Source organism: Haliotis rufescens, unplaced genomic scaffold, assembly GCF_023055435.1.
Source record: "Haliotis rufescens isolate VD_foot unplaced genomic scaffold, xgHalRufe1.0.p SCAF_110, whole genome shotgun sequence".
In the NCBI taxonomy this organism is placed as follows: Eukaryota; Metazoa; Mollusca; class Gastropoda; order Lepetellida; family Haliotidae; genus Haliotis; species Haliotis rufescens.
Window position 1 is genome coordinate 661144 of NW_025963792.1, and position 22010 is coordinate 683153.

Consider the following 22010-nt stretch of genomic DNA (forward strand, 5'->3'; position numbering starts at 1 on the left):
CAGGATATAAGGTGAAATTAGACTTGACTTGAGGTAAGGGGATTTCAGTTGGGTGAATTGGTTGTTATGTAAATGCATGTACAGCTTATGATCTGATTGATTCAAGGGAGTAGCTGTTTTTAGTTAAAGTAGGTAGCTTATCGACGAAGCATTTTAAAACACGTGTGATTGTTGTAGACGGGCAGTGGTGTTTGTAAGTTGTAAGACACAGCCTCGAGTGTTGCCTCGAGTGTTGCCTCGAGCTCTCCCTGTTTTATCTGTAATGTGTGTCTGTTTGTTTGTTGTTTAACGCTGCACTCAGCAATATTCCACCTATATGACGGTGGTCTGTAAATAATCAAGTCTGGTCCATACAATCCTGTGATTGAAATCATGAGCATTGATCACAGCAATTGAGATAAATGACATCTGCAACTGGGAGCTCAATGACCTTTGACCTGTTTATTTCTGTCCCGCAAACCGTTCTGTCCGATACCTGAATTTCCATCCCGTTAAATTCTCAACCTTTCCTCTCCCATCTCCCAAGATTAATTAACGTGACGTCATAGAGCGCTAGTTACACTGGCCCGTACCAGTCTGCTCCTTGTAACTCAACTTATTAAGCCCAAGATTGATTAATTAACCATCCGTATGGAGAATATATCTTTTCACCTAAACAATGACATGTCTTATATTGTTGTAGTAAACCACTAAACTGGTGCGGGTAAATGGTGCCGTTTTTGATGTGGTGAAGCGAGGCACTGGGTTCTGCTAATTGTTTTGCAATTGCTATTTCAAGTATTGCCCTTTATGCTTGAATATTACACAAGAAATTATTTTAATTGTGTGTTTAAGGATTGGGGAAAACCGATTGCGATGCTTGGTATTTACAGGTAACAACATTAAAAACAACATATCAACAAATACAGTATCGTTCTTAATGAATGTATAGTCTCCGATCTGTAAGATTTGTTTATGATATTATTATTCTCCTATATATCACCTTCCAATACAACAAATAACGCAACACTCTCTGGATTGCTGTGCAGTGCACCACACCACACCGTTTAAATCAACATTAATATCACATTTACATATATCTCAGTCATTTCAAATCCATGATATACACAATATCTAACATATAACATTGACTAAATTGACAATATACAAATACTGACGACGAGTCTCGATTAACGCGACGAGCTTCAAATATACGTGGCAACGAGCCCTACAAAAGGCAACAAGCCATAATCAGTGATAATAAAATATCATGAGCAACGAGCTACTGTTTCCATGCGACAGGCATCAATTTCTCAGCGTGATAAGCCTCCATGTTTGCGACATTCTCAGGGCGACAAGCCTCCATCTTTTGCGACAAACCACGTCGTGGGCGACAGGCCATTATGGTTAACACCGTTAACCGCACATACTGCAACTTAGAAACAATCATTAATAAAAGTAAAGTTTTCAGTGGCGCACTGCAAGCGATAATGACGTCCACTCTATACATGCTTGACCTTATATAGCCCCTTATAAGCGCCCTCTACTATTATACAACACTATGTTGTATTTTCCTACGTTAGAAGAAAGTAATTTCTTTCTTATTCGTACCTCAAACGAAAGAAATAATATTTCTCCTATATATCACCTTCCAATACAAGAAATAACGCAGCACTCCCTAAATTGCTATGCAGTCCACCACAACTCGAGATTCAAAGAACGGGCTGATAATATAAAATACTATAGTCCTAACGACATTGATACTGACAAACGATGTTCTACTGAAACCTTTACATATCCATCTTTTGCGTTCTCACTTTACCATCTACCATGCCTCTTAAACATCCTGTCCGGGACACCATTGTTAGCTGCAGCTGTTGCACCGCCCGCACGGAAACTATGCAAACCATACTTTGATATATTTCTGACAAAGGGGGCAAAAGCTTCAATAAACTCTTCCCTCAAACGATTATATGACATACTTGAATTTTGTTTTCTTAAGACGTAAGATGTCTTACACTTTGATAAGTTTCTGAAAAGATACTCTTGTGACTCATTATCAATACAAGCTGCTTCAACATATTTTTCTAATCAAGAAACCGGGCATAGCTTCCCTCTTGTTCTGCTTATTAATAACCAGGCACCATCTCGATACATATCAGTTTTCGATTTCTCAATAAACACTGTCATATAAGATTCGTAAAAAATAATATCACATCTCTTCAAATTGAGAAGCTCAGCAGATCTCAAAAAGCCGGCATAAGCAACTAAACTCATAGCAACAATGCGAATATCCTTCAAGCAATCGCTGTGTTGCCTAACATCAACCAGTTGCTCTAAAATATCTACAGTAATTGGCTCTTTTTTACATTTGGGTTTAGAAAGCTTTCTCTTAGCAGCCTCAAGAATATTTTGAACAAGAGAATTATCTGTCGGACTTGGCAGTCCCAACAAATTATGCACATGGCGTATGCTATAAAACGCAGTCTGAACTGATGAAAACGAATCATTACGCTGCATTACAACAACAAGATAAATAGCACAATGCAAAGGCTGAACAGGAACTCCTACACATATGCTATTTGAATTACCCCACCTTTGCCACGCTTTAAATCCGTAATGGTACCTCCTGCTAGTAGAATCAACTCGAGGACCATTCAACAAGTCCGGAACTGGTCAGCTAAATCCCAGGCAGTTCCAGGCAACATCTCCAACTCAGAAACATAAGCACATCTATAAACATAAACATCAAAATTGCATTTTCAACGCCAACATGTTAAAATGCAAATGCTCAATACCAAATATTCCCCCTTGACATCTACCTGGCACGTAAGCCTATCTTTCTCTAGGTAGATAACAGAAATCCAACACTTGTGGTATGAAGATTAGGACACAATAATGGCCAGTAATTTGCAGAATACCACGCCGGAACTATCAAAGTACCTTTCGCTTTTGACCATTTCATGTGTTTCAACACTCTACTCACGAAGTACACAGGGTGAACTACCCAGTTATTTACACTATCCCAACTCTGTGTGAACGCATCGATGTATTCACAGCCAGGATTCCAAAACCTTGAACAGAATCTGACAGCTTTACAGTTGTAGTGCGTGGCAAATCTATCGATGTCACAATTATCCCATTTTCGTTCGAGCTCATTGAAAATGTGGGTAGCTATACCCCAATAATCATAATCTACAATCCTACTGATATCATCTGCCTTCTTTTTCTCTGATCTGGGTATCCATTGAATCTCCATATGAATAGCATGTGACACACATAAATCAAATATCTCTAAAGCAATTTCCTGCAAATCTGCTTTCATACTTCCTTTAGACACTATGGATTCCACATTGCTGTTATCGGTAAACCATTTTACCCTCTGGGATGTTAGAAATCTGGATAAAGCATGTAATACAAACTTAACCGCTGTTAATTCTCTCCAAGTTGAACTTTGTTCTGCCTCGTCACGTGACCATTGACCTTGAGCCCTCTGGTTTCCATATTTACCACAGTAACCACCATATCCTGAAGCACTTGCATCGCTATATACAACACGAGTCACACCTTGTGTTTCTGATAATGTACATTGTGAATGCTTATGAATGTTACTTTTCCAAAACTCTAACTGGCGTATCACACGTGACTATATTGATCGGTTAGTGTCCTGGTAACCGAGGTGTTTGTGTAGACTTGATCACCAACGAGCTTCTACATTTTGTGGATAGGAGCAACTAGAATATACTCTGTTGTACGATGGGAACACAGTTTCACTTGAAGGAGCACTAGGTCCTGACTTGTAGGCCTACCTCGCTGTCTGACACTGCCTTGTGTGAGCTCATCAGCTGCCGTGAGTTGACGAGGGACGAGGGATTGGGGTACCGTAGGTATATTAATTAGGACAGCGGATGTTTAAAGTATATTCAAGTATAGGGTGTATACTTTTATATGTTGACCAGGATATAAGGTGCATCCGATTTTCTATCCCGTTATATTCTCAACCTTTCTTCTCCCTTCTTCCAAGATAAATTAACGTGACGTCATAGAGCGCTAGTTACACTGGCCCGTACCAGTCTGCTCCTTGTAACTCAACTTATCAAGCCCAAGATTGATTAATTAACCATCCACTTGGTGACTTCTACAAGGTTTGGACCTGGTTCCCTCGGCCAATACCATTTATCCCCCCTTTGAACACTTCCCAAACTACCAACTACGCGGCCCGTACCTTACTTCCCACACTTACTCTACCAGTCCCTCGTAAATAAATCGCATTGTATCCTGTCATCATTTGATTCCTACAAGTTTCATTGTCAACCTGTGTGTCATCAATTACTTCCAGGGAATAGCACAAGGCAAGTTGATTTTGAGTACAGGGGAAATATGTAAGAGAAATCATTAAATATGCGGGTCTGTCAAAAACACATCTGTAATAATATCATAAACAAAGCTTACATTCATTAAGAACGATACTGTATTTGTTGATATGTTGTTTTTAATGTTGCTACATGGAAATACCTAACACCCCCATTGATTTTCCGCACTCTTTCCCAAGAAATGGCTGTGGTTAAATGCTTTACATCACCCTATTATGAGGAGCGGCAGAAAAAATCGTTGAATTATTCTTGAAACAATCGATAAAAACATGAAGGGATGTATTACCAAGTTTATTTCGCTTTCCTATGCATGGAATGCATTGTTATTGAGAGATCTGTAGGTATATTATAGTTTTTATGCATATCTATTTAGGGGATATATGGGTCTGTCAAGTCTGTCGATTGCAAACAAATAGATTAAAACAAATCTTCAAAATGGCACCAGATACATTCAACTTAGCTAATACTATCAAGAAACAAAACATAATCGATTTGTTCACAAACGGGTGATCAAAGTAAATTTATTATCAGCAGGATGTTTGACAACACTTATGCTTACCCCTCATCAAACAATTTATGTAAGTGGGTAAATGTTTCAAAGTTAAGTGAAAGTCATAAGGACAGGTATGTGTGATTGTATCCCATCTCCACCTCAGCAGTGACTTCTACTTTCGTTATTGAGTTGGCAAGAGAGTTTGGAATTCTTCAACCTGGTGTTATGATGTATTGTGTGACTCGTAAATGGTTGCTGGTTTTGAGAAGTCTGATTATTTGATGTGTTTGTTTATTTTAAGGATGTGTTATTTAATGGGACAGGTGTTTTGGGTAGCTGTGTAAGCAAAGACCAGTAATGTTTTACTTATATACATCTTTATTTCTTGTAATAAGAAGACTATTCTCCAAATGCATGTGAAAAGGAACTACTTTTTTACTGGGGACTATTGAAAATAAATCATCACATATTTCTTACTTCAAACTTGTTAGTTTTCATTCATTATTAACTTTCGTCAGTTGCTCGGTATGGTCAGCTCAAAGTGATATATTGTCTAAATCAGGAACTATCTGTTTCCAGTGTCTCCTATGGTAATTTATAGAACAATTCTCATGAATTAGTTTAAATTGCTAGAAAAAAACATCCGACATCATCCTGAGGTGTTGCATCCGTCATTAAAGTATAAACTTAGCAATTTATCCCACTCTCTAAACACAGGACCACGATCACACTGACGTGTTACAAAACACAACAATACCAATGTCATTGAATAAATTGTTCCCACTCTCCTTACAAACGTAACAAAATAAAATATTTGGGTGTCGGGTATTGTCCTTCTAGGTGTCGGTTAATGGCTGATGGGGTATTTGCATGTGGGGTATTGTACCCATGTTGGGCATTGTACTCATGTGGGGCATTGTACCCATGTGGGGTATTGTCCCCATGGTGGGCGTTGTACCCATGTGGGATATTGTACCCATGTGGAGCATTGTACCCATGCGTGGCATGTTACCCATGGGGGGTATTGTACCCTTGTGGGGTATTGTACCCATGTGGGGCATTGTACACATGTTGGGCATTGTACCCTAGTGGGGCATTGAACATTTGGTGGGCATTGTACCCATGTGGGGTATTGTACACATGTGGGGTATTGTACCCATGTGGGGCATTGTACACATGTGGGGCATTGTACCCTTGTGGGGCATTGTACACATGATGGGTATTGTACCCATGTGGAGCCTTGTACGGATGTCGAACATTGTTCCCATGTGGGGCATTGTACCCTTTGGGGGCATTGTACCCATGTCGGGCATTGTAGCAATGTGGGGCATTGTAGCAATGTGGGGCCTTGTACACATGTTGGGCATTGTACCCATGTGGGGTGTGTACCCTTGTGGGGTATTGTACCTTTGTGGGGCATTGTACCTTTGTGGGTATTGTACCCATGATGGGTATTGTACCCATGTGGGGCATTGTTCCCATGTGGGCATTGTACCCATGAGGGGTATTGTACCCATGTGGGGCGTTGTACCCATGTGGGGCATTGTACCCTTGTGGAGTATTGTGCCCATATGGGGTATAGTACCTTTGTGGAGCATTGTACCCATGTGGGGTATTGTACCGATGATGGGTTTTGTACCCATGTGGGGCATTGTAGCCATGTAGGGTATTGTACCCATATTGGGTAATGTACCCATGTGGGGCATTGTACCCATGTTGGGTATTGTACCCATGATGGGCATTGTACCCATGTAGGGCATTGTAGCTATGCGGGGTATTGTACCCATGTTGGGCATTGTACGTAAGCGTGGCATTTTACCCCAGGGGGGTATTGTACCCTTGTGGAGCCTTGTACCTATGTGGGGCCTTGTACGCATGTGGGGCATTGTACGTATGTGGGGCATTGTACCCATGTGGGGTATTGTACCCATGGGGGATATTGTACCCTTTTGGGGCCTTGTACCCATGTGGGGTATTGTATCAATGTGGGGCATTGGACCGATGTGGGGAATTGTAGCCACGTGGGGCATTGTAACCATGTGGAGTAGTGTACCCATGTGGGGCATTGTACCCATGTGGGGCATTGTACCAATGGGGGGAATTGTACCCTTTTGGGGCACAGTACCCACGTCGGGCATTGTAGCAATGTGGGACATTGTACAAATGTGGGGCCTTGTACACATGTTGGGTATTGTACCCATGTGGGGTATTGTACCCATGTGGGGTGTGTACCCGTGCGGGGTATTGGGCCCATATGGGGTATTGTACCCTTGTGAAGTATTGTACCCATGTGGGGCATTGTACCCATGTGGGGTATTGTACCCATGTGGGGCATTGTACCTTTTTTGGGTATTGTCCCCATGATAGGCATAGTACCCATGTGGGACACTGTTCCCATGTGGGCATTGTACCCATATTGGGTATTGTACCCCTGGGGGGTATTGTACCCTTTTGGGGCATTGTACCTATGGGGGGCATTGTACCAAGTTGGGGCATTGTACCCATGTGGGGCCTTGTACACTTGTGGGGTATTGTACCCATGGGGGTTATTGTACCCTTTGGGGGCATTGTACCTATGGGGGGATTGTACCAATGTGGGGCCTTGTACACTTGTGGGGCATTGTACCCACGCAGGGTATTGTACCCATGTTGGGTATTGTACCCATATGGGGTATTGTACCCATGTTGGGTATTGTACCCATGTGGGGCATTGTACCGATGAGGAGCATTGTACCCATGTGATGTATTGTACCCTAATAGGTATTTTACCCATGTGGGGTATTGTACCCTTTGGGGGCATTGTACCCATGTGAGGCATTGTACCCCTGTGATGTTTTGTACCCTTATGGGCATTTTACCCATGAGGGGCATTGTACCCAAGCGTGGCATTTGTACCTGTGGGGCATTGTACCAATGAGTGGGATTGTACCAATGAGGGGTATTGTAACCACGTGGGGCATTGTACCCATGTGGGGTTGTACCGATTCGGGTTATTGTGTCCATAAGGGGTAATGTACCCATGTGGAGCATTGTATCCATATGGGGTATTGTACCCATGATTGGAATTGTACTCATGTGGGGTATTGTACCCATACGGGGCATTGTAGCCATGTAGGGTATTGTACCCATACGGGGCATTGTAGCCATGTAGGGTATTGTACCCATATAGGGTAATGTACCCATGTTGGGCATTGTACCCATGTTGGGTATTGTACCCATGATGGGTATTGTACCCATGTAGGGCATTGTACCCATGTGGGGTATTGTACCCATGTGGGGCATTGTACCCAAGCGTAGCATTTTACCCCGGGGGGGTATTGTACCCTTGTGGGGCATTGTACCCATGTGGGGTATTGTACCCATGTGGAGCCTTGTACGGATGTCGAACATTCTTCCCATGTGGGGCATTGTACCAATGTCGGGCATTGTACCAATGTGGGGCATTGTACCAATGTGGGGCATTGTAGCAATGTGGGGCATTGTACCAATGTGGGGCATTGTAGCAATGTGGGGCATTGTAGCAATGTGGGGCCTTGTACACATGTTGGGCATTGTACCCATGTGGGGTGTGTACCCTTGTGGGGTATTGTACCTTTGTGGGGCATTGTACCTTTGTGGGGTATTGTACCCATGATGGGTATTGTACCCATGTGGGGCATTGTTCCCATGTGGGCATTGTACCCATGTGGGGTATTGTACCCATGTGGGGCGTTGTACCCATGTGGGGCATTGTACCCTTGTGGAGCATTGTGCCCATAGGGGGTATAGTACCTTTGTGGAGCATTGTACCCATGTGGGGTATTGTACCGATGATGGGTTTTGTACCCATGTGGGGCATTGTACCTTTGTGGGGTATTGTACTCTTGTTGGGTATTGTACCAATGTGGGGCTATGTTCCCATGATAGGCATTGTACCTATGTGGGCCATTGTTCCCATGTTGGGTATTATACCCATGTTGGGTGTTGTTCCCATGTAGGCCATTGTACCCATGATGGGCATTACACTCATGTGAGGTATTGTACCCATGTGGGGCATTGTACCCATGTGGGGTATTGTACCCATGTGGGGCAATGTACCCATCTGGGGCATTGTACCCTTGTGGAGCATTGTACCCATGTGAAGTATTGTCCCCTTATAGGTATTTTACCCATGTGGGGTTTTGTACCCTTAAGGGGCATTGTTCCCATCTGAGGCATTGTACCCATGTGATGTATTGTACCCTGATGGGAATTTTACCCATGAGGGGTATTGTACCTTTGTGAGGCATTGTACCTATGTGGGGCATTGTACCCATGTGGGGCGTTGTTCCCAGGTGGTGTATTATACCCATGTGGGGTATTGTTCCAATGTGGGGTATAATACCCAAGTGGGGTATTGTACCCATGTAGGCCCCTGTACCCATGATGGGCATTGTACCCATGTGTGGTATTTTAGCGATGTGGGGTATTGTACCCATATGGGGCATTGCACCCATGTGGTGTATTTTACCCATGTGGGGTTTTGTACCCTTTAGGGGCATTGTTCCCATCTGAGGCATTGTACCCATGTTATGTATTGTACCCTGATGGGAATTTTACCCATGAGGGGTATTGTACCTTTGTGGGGCATTGTACCTATGTGGGGGATTGTACCAATAAGGGGCATTGTACCAATGTGGAGTATTGTACCAATGTGCTGTATTGTACCAATATGGGGTTGTACCCATTCGGGTTATTGTGCCCATATGGGGTATTGTACCCATGTTGAGCATTGTAGACATGTGGGCTATTGTACCCATGATGGGCATTGTACTCATGTGGGGTATTGGCATGTAGAGCATTGTACCCATGTGGAGTATTGTACCCATGTAGGACATTGTACCCATGTTGGGTATTGTACCCATGTGGGGCATTCTACCCAAGCTTGGCATTTTACCCATTGGGGGTATTGTACACTTGTAGGTTATTGTACCCATGTGGTGCATTGTTCCCATGATGGGCGTTGTACCCATGTGGGGCGTTGTTCCCATGTGGTGTATTATACCCATGTGGTGTATTGTACCCATGTGGGGTATTGTACCCATGTAGGCCCTTGTACCCATGATGGGCATTGTACCCATGTGTGGTATTTTAGCCATGTGGGGTATTGTACCCATATGCGGCATTGTACCCATGTGGTGTATTGTACCTATGTGAGGTATTGTACCTTTATAGGCAATTTACCCATGGGGGATATTGTACCCATCTGGGGCATTGTGCCCATGTGAGATATTGTACCCTTATAGTCATTGTACCCATGTAGGGCACTGTACCCATGTGATGTATTGTACCAATGAGGGGTATTTGACCCATGTGGAGCCTTGTACCTATGTGTGGCGTTGTACGCATATGGGGCATTGTGCCCATGTGGGTTATTGTACCCATGTGGGGTATTGTACATATGTGGAGCCCTGTACGCATGTGGGGCATTGTACCCATGTGGGGTATTGTACCCATATGGGGTATAATAACCATGTTGGGTATTGTACCCTTTTGGGGGATTGTACCCATGTGGGGCATTGTACCAATGTGGGGCCTTGTACCCATGTGGGGCCTTGTACACAAGTGGGGCATTGTACCAATGTGGGGTATTGTACTCATGTTGGGCATTGTATTCATGTGGGGTATTGTACCCATGGGGGGCATTGTACCCATGTGGGGCATTGTACCCTTGTGGAGCATTGTACCCATGTGAGGTATTGTACCCTTATAGGTTTTTTACCCATTTGGGGTTTTGTACCCTTTGGGGGCATTGTACCCATGCGAGGCATTGTACCCATGTGATGTATTGTACCCTTGTAGGTTATTGTACCCATGTGTGGCATTGTTCCCATGATGGGCGTTGTACCCATGTGGGGCGTTGTTCCCATGTGGTGTATTATACCCATGTGGGGTATTGTACCCATGTGGGATATTGTACCCATGTAGGCCATTGTACCCATGATTGGCATTGTACCCATGTGTGGTATTGTACCCATGTTGGGTATTGTACCCATATGCGGCATTGTACCCAAGTGGGGTATTGTACCGATCTGGGGCATTGTGCCCATGTGAGGTATTGTACCCTTATAGTCATTGTACCCTTTGGGGGCATTGTAAACATGTAGGGCACTGTACCCATGTGATGTATTGTACCAATGAGGGGTATTTGACCCATGTGGAGCCTTGTACCTATGTGTGGCGTTGTACGCATATGGGGCATTGTATCCATGTGGGTTATTGTACCGATGTGGGGTATTGTACCCATGTGGAGCCTTGTACGCATGTGGGGCATTGTACCCATATGGGGTATTATACCCATGTTGGGTATTGTACCCTTTTGGGGGATTGTACCCATGGGGGGCATTGTACCTATGTGGGGCATTGTACCCATGTGGGGTATTGTACCCATGCGGGGTATTGTGCCCATATGGGGTATTGTACCCTTGTGATGCATTGTACCCATGTGGGGTATTGTACCGATGATGGGTATTGTACCCATGTGGGGCATTGTACCTTTGTGGGGTATTGTACCCTTGTGGGGTATTGTACCCATGTGGGACTATGTTCCCATAATAGGCATTGTACCTATGTGGGTCATTGTTCCCATGTTGGGTATTATACCCATGTTGGGTATTGTTCCCATGTGGGGTATTGTACCCATGTGGGGTAATGTACCCATGTAGGCCATTGTACCCATGATGGGCATTTCACCCATGTGAGGTATTGTACCCATTTTGGGCATTGTACCCATGTGGGGCATTGCACCCTTGTGGAGCATTGTACCCATGTGAGGTATTGTACCCTTATAGGTATTTTACCCATGTGGGGTTTTGTACCCTTTGGGGGATTGTACCCATGTGATGTATGGTACCCTTATGGGTATTTTACCCATGAGGGGTATTGTACCTATGTGGGTCATTGTACCAATAAGGGACATTGTACCAATGAGGGGTATGTACCCATGTGGAGTATTGTACCCATGTTGGGTATTGTACCCATGTGGGGTTGTACCCATTCGGGTTATTGTGCCCATATTGGGTATTGTACCTATGTGGAGCATTGTACACATGTGGGTATTGTACCCATGATGGGCTTTGTACTCATGTGGGGTATTGGCATGTGGGGTATTGTACCCATGTGGGGCATTGTAGCCATGTAGGGTATTGTACCCATATGGGGTATTGTACCCATGTGGGGTATTGTACCCATGATGGGCATTGTACCGATGTTGGGTATTGTACCCTTGTGGGGTATTGTACCCATGTGGGGTATTGTACCTATGTGGGGCATATTGGACAAAACATCTGTAAGGGTTAATCAATACAGACTTTGAGTCTTTTATTCATTGTGTAATCAATCATAATTGTAATATTGCTATTGTTAGCTACTGTAAATAATTCTTCAGAGGTTGCAATGAGGTTTGGACAGTCTACCACTGCTCAGCATTAATAAAATGTGTTATGAATTATGGGATACGGTTGTTTGTTTGTTCAGGTAGATAGACATGACAGCGGCAACTTCTTCCCTACGTGCTGTAGTTATGTGAACAACTACACCTGAGATGGCCAGTTCAGATGACCTCACAATTGTGTTGCCAACACAGGATGACCCTGAAGACGAGATGATGGAGCTTATCACCTCAGAGGGTATTCCACAGACTATCAACTCAGGTCTGTTGGCATTTCTATTTCACAATTAATCAACCAAGAAATCATTTTAAAACATAAAGTGACCAAATCACCTGAAATCAACGATTAAGTACTGTACCTTCAAAGGCAGATGTGTGGCCCAATTCCATGTATAATTGATTGATGATAGAAAATATAACCAAAACCAAGCTTATCTTCATCAGGTGATTATTTAACATTGTAACAGGAGACTAGATTAACAAATCCAACGTGGACGTAAACACTGGGATAAATGTGTTTGTCTTGTGTGGAAGGAGAAAGCTCACCATCTTCTGTAGCTGTGCCTTTTGCTATCATGGTTTCATCAGTAAATGTATTTGTTCTGTTTCTATGGATACCAGTTTGCACTTCGTCTCCAATATGAGGCATTGGGTGTCGTTTCTTCTGCAGAATTATTCAGGACATGTTTATTTACATAGTACACACTTTCAACACTCACGTTCAAAGACCGCCTCCATGGTCTAATGGTAGAGCGTCCGAGGTTCGATCCCAGGCGGCGTCATACCAAAAGACGTTAAAACATGGTACTTGTTGTTTCCCTGCCTGGCGCCCGGTACTAAGGGGCTCATATAAGGCTGGTCGGCTCGTCGTCAGTATACTGTGTCTGAGTAGGGAAGTCTTGTTAAACCGCGGCATCATACCTCATGATACCTATAAAATCGGCATTAGTTCAAACTAGTACAAGCACCAAACCAGACGGTCCGCAAGATGACGTGGGGTCAATACATGACGTCGAACAGGTCTTCGTGCAAAACGTCCAGCCTCCCTCAGTCTGTTGCATACCGTTTGATCTGATATTCTGCTTACCCCAGGGATCTGTGTGGTTGTAGATGTGGCTGTGGTAGTGCGGTCTGGGAGGTGTCGCAGCCGGATGTATCGATCTTGTGCTTGGGTTGTCACCCTTGGTCTTCCTGACCTTGGTCTGTCGTCAACCCTCTTGGTGTTGGTGTTTCGGGTCCACAGTGCGGAGATTGTCTGTCTGGATACGCCAAAGTGCCTGGCCACTTCTTGCTGAGTTGCTCCAGCTTGTAATATCCCAATGGCGTTGTTCCGTTGAGCTGCATTCAGTCTTGGCATTCTGTCACCGCCTCTACTGCCGTTATAAGGACTGTATGAACAGACGTTGATGTGGATTTTTATACCCATTCAGCAGGGGGGCCTGCATGCCTAAATGCAGGATCCTGTTGCGTTTGGATGAAGCTGTAAAATTGATCCTCAAACGCTACGTTTATGTGCTTTGCATGTGTTTGAGCGAATTATAGACACATCATCTTTCTGTTTGACTTATCTGGTTCTCATTTAATGTTATTATTTTAGATATTTGGCAAAAGTGGTTTTACATCTATGTCAAGTTTCTTTTTTTGAAGAGTATATAATTGTAAGCTTGCAGGGATTGTGAGGGATGTGGATGGCACTGTCTTCTTGTTTATAATGGTATGAAATTTGAGTTGAAGCCTTTACAAAAAACTGAAGAATAATATCACTATTCAAAACGTAATGCACATGTGCTCCAGTAGAAGGTGAGCTACACAGGTCATGTGTGTTTCTAAAATGTTATTAAGCGTTATACTCTTGTGTCATTGATTGGTGTTGACAGGCGATGTCACTCATAGCATCACCACTCTCGTCGGGACGCAGAACATATTTACTGGGCCGACAGGGACAGTTGGTGAAGGTAGGTCCAACCACCTTGACAGGTTTGAAGGAAACTTAAAAGTTAGGACACTGATGGATATTGCTTATGGCACAATAGGGTTGCCTACAAAAGTAGAAGATGTTTCACATATTAATATTTCTCACATATCAGAGCGAGTGAGTGAATGATGTTTGACGCTACCATCAGCAATGTTGCGGATGCATGCATTTCACGGCATCACATATAAACTACTCATGTTCAATATTTAAAACAATTAACTTTAATCTAGAAAAAGATTGTTTCTGCTGCTAGCAAGTAAGTTATTTTGTTCTTAAATACTGTTATCAAATTGAACAATTTCACAACTATTTATTTAAAACTAACTAGACTGTGATTTCCTGGGTAGAGAGAGAGAGAAGCTAGAATTTAGGAATCATGAGTCGAGACAAACAGTTCTTTATGCCAAATATTCAAAACATGGATTATAAACCCACAGCAGAAGCATTCTTAATAATAATATTATTTCATTATAAAAGAAATAACAAGATTGTTTTTATTTGTAGCTACCCTTGATCTCCGTATAGATGATGCCGAAGAAATATTTGTTGAAACGGAGAGCTTCAGGAATGTGAAAGGGAAACTGAAGGATTTTGGTCATGTCACCATCTGTGGTGCTTCAGGGGAAGGTAAAACTACAGCAGCTCTCGTGCTGGGTTCACAGTACAGACAAAAGGGGTACAAACTTGCATTTGTGGACAGAATTGAACAGTTTGACTTGGATAGCTTCTTGAGCTCATCACCTAGAGTATTTCTGATCATAGATGATATGTTTGGTACTGTTGGGTTATCTACAGATGTTTCACAGCTTACAACAATTCTCAATAGACTTTATCAACACTTACAACACTGCAAAAGAGAATCTGAGAAACGAAAGCAGCGAACTAAGAAAGAAGGTAAAGATGAAAGTAAAATGAGTGGAGTTTCTGACCCAAAAGAACATCCCAAAAAGGATATTCGTGTTATCTTCACATCCAAGACATATAACTTCAAAGCTGGGCTTGCCCAGCTGCAGTATGAGAGATTCTCACTGTTCAAGAGTCAAACAGTAATGGATTTAACAACTCAGAAGCAACACCGGTATACTCAAGCAGAGAAAAAGGCTATATATGAACACCATAGGAATCGACACAGAGAATCTTCTGATAAAGATGGTGAAGATCTACCTGATTATGAAGACTTGGACACAGATTCAAATATTTTTGGAATTCCTCTTACTTGTAAACTTTTTTTTGAATTTCCATCTTTTACCCGAAATGCAAGGAACTTTTTCAAGGAGCCTCTATTTTATCTCAAGCTAGAACTTGGAAAATTACTGAATTCCAACACTGATCGATCTGCCGTATTAATTCTAATGCTACTGTGTGAGGATAAGTTAGATTTGGCCAAGTTGCAAGCAGAAGGCAAGGACCAGAAACTGGACATCATGGTCAGAACTGTTTTTGAGTTACGGCCAAAAGCTTCACGTTTAGGAATGCACGAAGCGGCAACAACCTTTAGAGGAACATTCTTTACCCGTGGTGATGTTGTTGGATTTGCCCATTCCTCGATATCTGACGCTTGCGCTTGTTCGTTTTTTGCCATCAGTCCAACATTTGTGCTGACTCATTGCAGTGACAATTTTATATATGAGCGCGTGCAACCACAGCCAGAACAAGAAACCAACATTGATGATCATCTACACCTGATCTATGTCTCCGAAGCATATTATGACATCCTAACTACACGATTTGCTGAGTCAATAAAGAATGGTCAGTTTTCAAAATCAGTGACACACCCCATTCTCCAACAAGAACAAGTAGCTCTTCAATTACTTGAGAAACTACAACATGATGGATCCATGGACGAATACTGGGTCCACAAGAGAGAAAAGGAGCATTGCTTTTTGTTTTGGGCAGTTCTTGGACATAATAACAATTTTGTCTTTGAAATAGAAAACATAACCCGAGAAGAATTTACTCAAACAGAGATCAGTGAAGCGATGTTAGGTTGTGTGTTCAAAAATAACCTGACCGCATTAAAGTGGCTTTTCTCCAGAAGTGAAAGTCCAGACATTGGTATTAACAGTTTGCTTTTGTCGGCAGCTGCAAATGGGAGTTCGGAAATTCTTGTTTATCTAATAGAAAATGGTGCCAATGTATTAAGTACTGATGCAGACAAGAAAACCATCATACACCTAGCATGCATGGCAGGACATGAGAAGACACTAGCGGTATTAAAAGAACACGACATCAAACACTTTAATGATGAGTTGAAGGATAAAGTGATGAACTCTACAGATAATGAAGGCTGGACTCCTCTTATGGTTGCAGCACTCACAGGATCTAATGATTGCTATCAGGTATTGCAATCAATATCAAACAAGAAAACCAAAGACTACAATGGAGATGACATAGTTCACCTAGCCTGTAAGGGTGGTAACGAGGCTATAGTACAACATCTTGTGTCCCCTTCAAATGTCAATACTAGAGGACAGTATGGGAGGACTCCTGTAATGATGGCAGCCTTCAAAGGACACCAAAGTGTGGTTGACCTCCTAGTATCTAAAAATGCTGACCTGACACTGGTGGACAAAGACGGCAATGGTTTATTTCATGTTGCCTGTTATGGCGGTAACACCGCCATAGTACAATATCTTGTGTCCCCTTCAAATATCAATACTAGAGGACAGTATGGATGGACACCCGTAATGATGGCAGCCAGCAAAGGACATCAAAGTGTGTTTGACCTCCTGGTATCTAAAGATGCTGACCTGACACTGGTGGACAAAAATGGCAATAGTTTACTTCATGTTGCCTGTTATGGTGGTAACACGGTCATAGTACAACATCTTGTGTCCCCTTCAAATGTCAATACTAGAGGAGAGAACGGGTGGACTCCTGTAATGATGGCAGCCTTCAAAGGACATCAAAGTGCGTTTGACCTCCTAGTATCTAAAGATGCTGACCTGACACTGGTGGAGAACAACGGTGATAGTTTACTTCATAATGCCTGTTTGGGTGGTAACACCGCCATAGTACAATATCTTGTGTCCCCTTCAAATGTCAATACTAGAGGACAGAACGGGTTGACTCCTGTAATGATGGCAGCCTTCAAAAGACATCAAAGTGTGTTTGACCTCCTAGTATCTAAACATGCTGACCTGACAGTGGTGGACAACAACGGTGATAGTTTACTTCATAATGCCTGTTATGGTGGTAACACCGCCATTGTACAATATCTTGTGTCTCCATCAAATGTCAATACTAGAGGACAGTATGGGTGGACTCCTGTAATGATGGCAGCCGTCAAAGGACATCAAAGTGTGTTTGATCTCCTAGTATCTAAAAATGCTGACCGGACACTGGTGGACAAAAATGGCAATAGTTTACTTCATCTTGCCTGTTTTGGTGGTAACACCGCCATAGTACAATATCTTGTGTCTCCATCAAATGTCAATACTCGAGGACAGAACGGGTGGACTCCTGTAATGATGGCTGTCATGAAAGGACATCAAAGTGTGTTTGACCTCCTGGTATCTAAACATGCTGACCTGACATTGGTGGAGAACAACGGTGATAGTTTACTTCATTTTGCCTGCGTTGGCGGTGACACCGCCATAGTACAATATCTTGTGTCCCCTTCAAATGTCAATACTAGAGGACAGAACGGGTGGACTCCTGTAATGATGGCAGCCTCCAAAGGACATAAAAGTGTGTTTGACCTCCTGGTATCTAAAGATGCTGACCTGACACTGGTGGACAACAACGGTGATAGTTTACTTCATTTTGCCTGCGTTGGCGGTGACAACGCCATAGTACAATATCTTGTGTCCCCTTGAAAATATCAATACTAGAGGACAGAACGGGTGGACTCCCGTAGTGATGGCAGCCTTCAAAGGACATCAAAGTGTGTTTGACCTCCTAGTATCTCAAAATGCTGACCTGACACACTGGATAGCAATGATAATAGTTTACAGGATAATACCTTTAGTCAGATCAAGACAGCGATAGTATAACTACAGCGTCCCCTGCGTTCATTGTTAAATCCATTAAGGTATTCCTTGTATAATGTGAGAGTTGCGGTGAAAACTACGACAGTTGCCGATGTTTCCTAAATCGGTAATTTCTTGATGACGTAATGCCGAGTAAGAATTATCCACCGTTTTGTAAACGATGCTTTGGCGATCCTCTTTAGCAATATAAAACTCGGAAGATACGCAAACAGAGACGGAAGGACGAAGGGGCGTTGCTTTCTCCAACCTCGTGGCCTGCAAGTACTGCAGATTGGGTCATGTTCCCTAACTTATATTGTATATTCTTAATGGACCTTGTCATTTCAACTCCTTTCAGCGATTCAATGTATCTTGTTTCAAACTTGGTATTCAGTGAAAACAGTATGTGTTTATTTGCATGAAGTAGGATAGTTGTTGTCCACTATTATTTGAAACAGTTAGAGATATTTTGACTTAGAACTTGGTACATATAAATGTATGTATGTATGTATGTATGTATGTATGTATGTATGTATGTATGTATGTATGTATGTATGTATGTATAAAGCACAGTAAAGTTCTAACTCTCAGGCACAATATAGTAATAATTAAATAAGTGGAGTATGATTGAACACAGTTTTAATAGGCTAGCGCTTTCAACTTGTACCACGTACGAGTCTCATCAGGCCATAACTGAATAACGGACATGAAGTAGTAACATATAGTTACGTGACGTCATAACATTTAGGAGACTACGACGTCACAATACAAAGGTGACAATGGACAAATAACTTACGCCTTGACATTTAACTTAGGCGCGTATTTATGAATGAAATGTTGCTTTGTGATATGAAATATGACTTGTGATACTAGAACTGTTTTTAACTTGATTGTTTGTAGTGGATGCAATGAAAAGTATATCGGAAAGACAGAACTTAAATTAAAAAGAAGAATGAATCTTCACCGTTCACAAATAAAGCAGCCACACAACCGCACGATTCCACTCAGTGAACATTTAGAAACGGCAACTTTTTAGTTTTCCCGCTATATAAGCTAAATTTTGATCATGAACCTACATTGTTTCAAAAAGAGCAACATTTCATTTATAAATACGCGCCTAAGTTAAAGGTCAAGGCGTAAGTTATTTGTCTAAGTGCTAAGCGCTAGCCTATTAAAACTGTGTTCAATCTTACTCCTCTTATTTAATTATTACTGTATCAGAAGTGGTGTCCCAGATCTGTTGAGTGCTGATTTAGCTACCAATGATTCCAACATGGCTAGGTAACCAACAAAGGACGATGTCGCATTGGCTGGTAGCCAGGTTGTCATGTAATTCAATGATTGATGTCAAGTAAAACTGTATGCTGACGCAAATTTTGTCTAATTTCGATTTGTAAGTATTAGATGTACTTTATTTAAACTGATTACGTTTTAGTTTATACTGTTTCTGATTTGGTTAGTTGAGTCAATGCGTAGAAGACACCAAGCGGAAAGTATATATATATATATATATATATATATATATATATATATATATATATATATTAATTATCAAGTTTAATATTGGCAGTAGAACTAAAAGGGTTAATTATTATTCCAAAAGAATAAAAGATGACATTTTATTATTCAGATTATTCAGGGGGTTAAACACGATGTTGTATGCAGGTTAGACTTATTATAATATAACTTTGTGATAAGCTGTAAAGATAGTTTTATGTGGGGTTTAAGAGATGTCTCATCGGCCTCAGCGTACAGACTGTCAAAAGAAGTTCGGAAAGATACAAGACAAAGTCTTAGAATTTGATGGTGGATAGTATTTAATATCCTAAGGTTGCTTTTAAGGGTTCCGCCATAGTTGATTGAACCAAAGTCGAGTTTAGAAAGGATAAGTGATGTTTAAGTCTGGGTCACTAAGGGGTATATATTGTCGAGAGAATATAACTTGAGGCCGGTTACGCTGTGACCAACCATTGATTGTATTTAGACAAAGCTGCAACTGTCTTACAATTGTGTGCATATATATGTAACAATGTTTCTAAGCATGCCTTGGTAAATGTTTGAGTGACAGATAATGAATATGATCAGCACAAGTAGCAGTATCATGCGCTTGCTCTAAGGCGGTGTGCAACTCATAAAGAAGGTTTGTTTGTTTGTTGTTTTACGCCGCACTCAGCAATATTCCAGCTATATGACGGCGGTCTGTAAATAATCGAGTCTGGACCAGACAATCCAGTGATTGACAACATGAGCATCGATCCACGCAATTGGGATCGATGACATGCATTAGGCAAGTCAGCGAGCCTGACCACCCGATCCCGTTAGTCGCCTTTCACGGCAAGCATGGGTTGCTGAAGACCTATTCTACCCCGGATCTTCACGGGTCTCACAAAGAAGGATGACGTGAGAGACATTCACCATTTGAGGTCAGGTGACATGAATGTTTGTAGATTTTCGAAATGACACGCTCATTAATCTACGGAGTCTTCCGAACATATGCTACTTATTGTATCAGAGAGTTTTTAGTATCATGGGGAAAAATGTAATTACCATAATGCAGCATAATATTGATACAATCATACAGAATGTATTGATGGCTCAATGGTCTTATTCCTAGGTCCCCTAAATAACCCTGCAGAGTTGTGCCTCTAAGCAGTACCAGGTTCTGCTGTCTATTGTATGAAAACAGCTTGATTATTATCCGTATGTGAGTGGTGCTCACTGTATTGACCATTGGTTGGCTCAGGATGCATTAGATGATGATGTATGGAATGGTCAGGTGTTCTTAGACATCCAAATTCCTTGAGTGGCATCTGAGAGCCATGCTGCAACCTGATGTTCAGGGTGAGTGAGTGAGTGAGTGAGTGAGTGAGTTTCATTAAAGTCACGTCGGCAATATATCAGCCGTAATGTGACTTGAACAAGTTATACAATACTTATAAAACTGTCGACGAGGTAAGTATAATAACTAGCAATATATCACAGATTGACTTAACACTAGTTGTAGAACATTAAAAATATCTGATTATTGAGGTACGACACAATATAAAAATGGGGCTATAGATCGCCAGCAACAAGGTTAAGGTCACCATACTAGGGACCAAGGGGACTTACGATACCTCTGCTACCTGCATGGTTCCCTGATGTTCAGGGGTGTACCAGATTTATCCTGATCAAGATCCTTGATTTGTCTGTCCCATTTCCATGCTCTTGAGTCACAAAATCTTACATAAGAGTAAACAAAACTTATCCACGCTCAATGTTCAAAGTCAAACTGCACACATTGTTGGTATTAGCTTGGCCAATGTTGACCTCATAGCCGAGATATTGATGACTGTGATATTAAACTTTATTTACCCACTAGGTTATACATGTTATGTCATAATGTCATGATGATATATATAAACAACGTTTCATTGTATACATATGAATTATTGTGATAAATGTAAGCGTTTGCTTTGTTAACTTTTGTTAAAGCTGGAAGAATAATGAATTACCCATTGAACCTTTGAACTTGTTGAAACAAAAATATTTCATTTACGTATTTAGGGATACTTCTTCGGAAATGATCATTTCCATTTGCATAATAAAGCATTTGACAGAAATATTGTTTTAATTATTTTAAAATATCATTCCATGGAGATATAGACCACCTCCGTGGTCTTTAAGATAGAGCATCTCCCCGGAGATGGGTTGGCTCGGAATCAGTACACTGTGTCTCAGGGGGGCATGGGTGGCCCATTCGTCTGAGGCGCCGCGATTCGCTGTGCAGAGTGGCGTCCCTTGGGCACGCCAGAAACCTATGATTGTGGGT

At 42.0% G+C, this 22010-nt stretch overlaps 1 protein-coding gene across 10 annotated transcripts in view; it reads left to right on the top strand.

Annotated features, from left to right (window-relative positions):
* The window catches only part of LOC124123714 (serine/threonine-protein phosphatase 6 regulatory ankyrin repeat subunit B-like), a 57338-nt gene extending 38574 nt beyond the window's left edge, over positions 1-18764 (top strand). For 8 of the 10 annotated variants that reach the window (XM_048393028.1, XM_048393031.1, XM_048393033.1 and 5 more), the window contains exons 2-4: positions 12340-12515; positions 14131-14208; positions 14733-18764. In XM_048393028.1, the coding sequence (XP_048248985.1) occupies positions 12407-12515; positions 14131-14208; positions 14733-18046 (3501 nt within the window). In that variant the 5' untranslated portion in view covers positions 12340-12406 and the 3' untranslated portion in view covers positions 18047-18764. Of the gene's footprint in view, positions 1-16; positions 34-3661; positions 3830-12339; positions 12516-14130; positions 14209-14732 lie in introns of those variants that run through there. The other 2 variants (XM_048393036.1, XM_048393032.1) reach the window with 2 other exon arrangements.
* The last annotated feature ends 3246 nt before the right edge of the window (positions 18765-22010 follow it).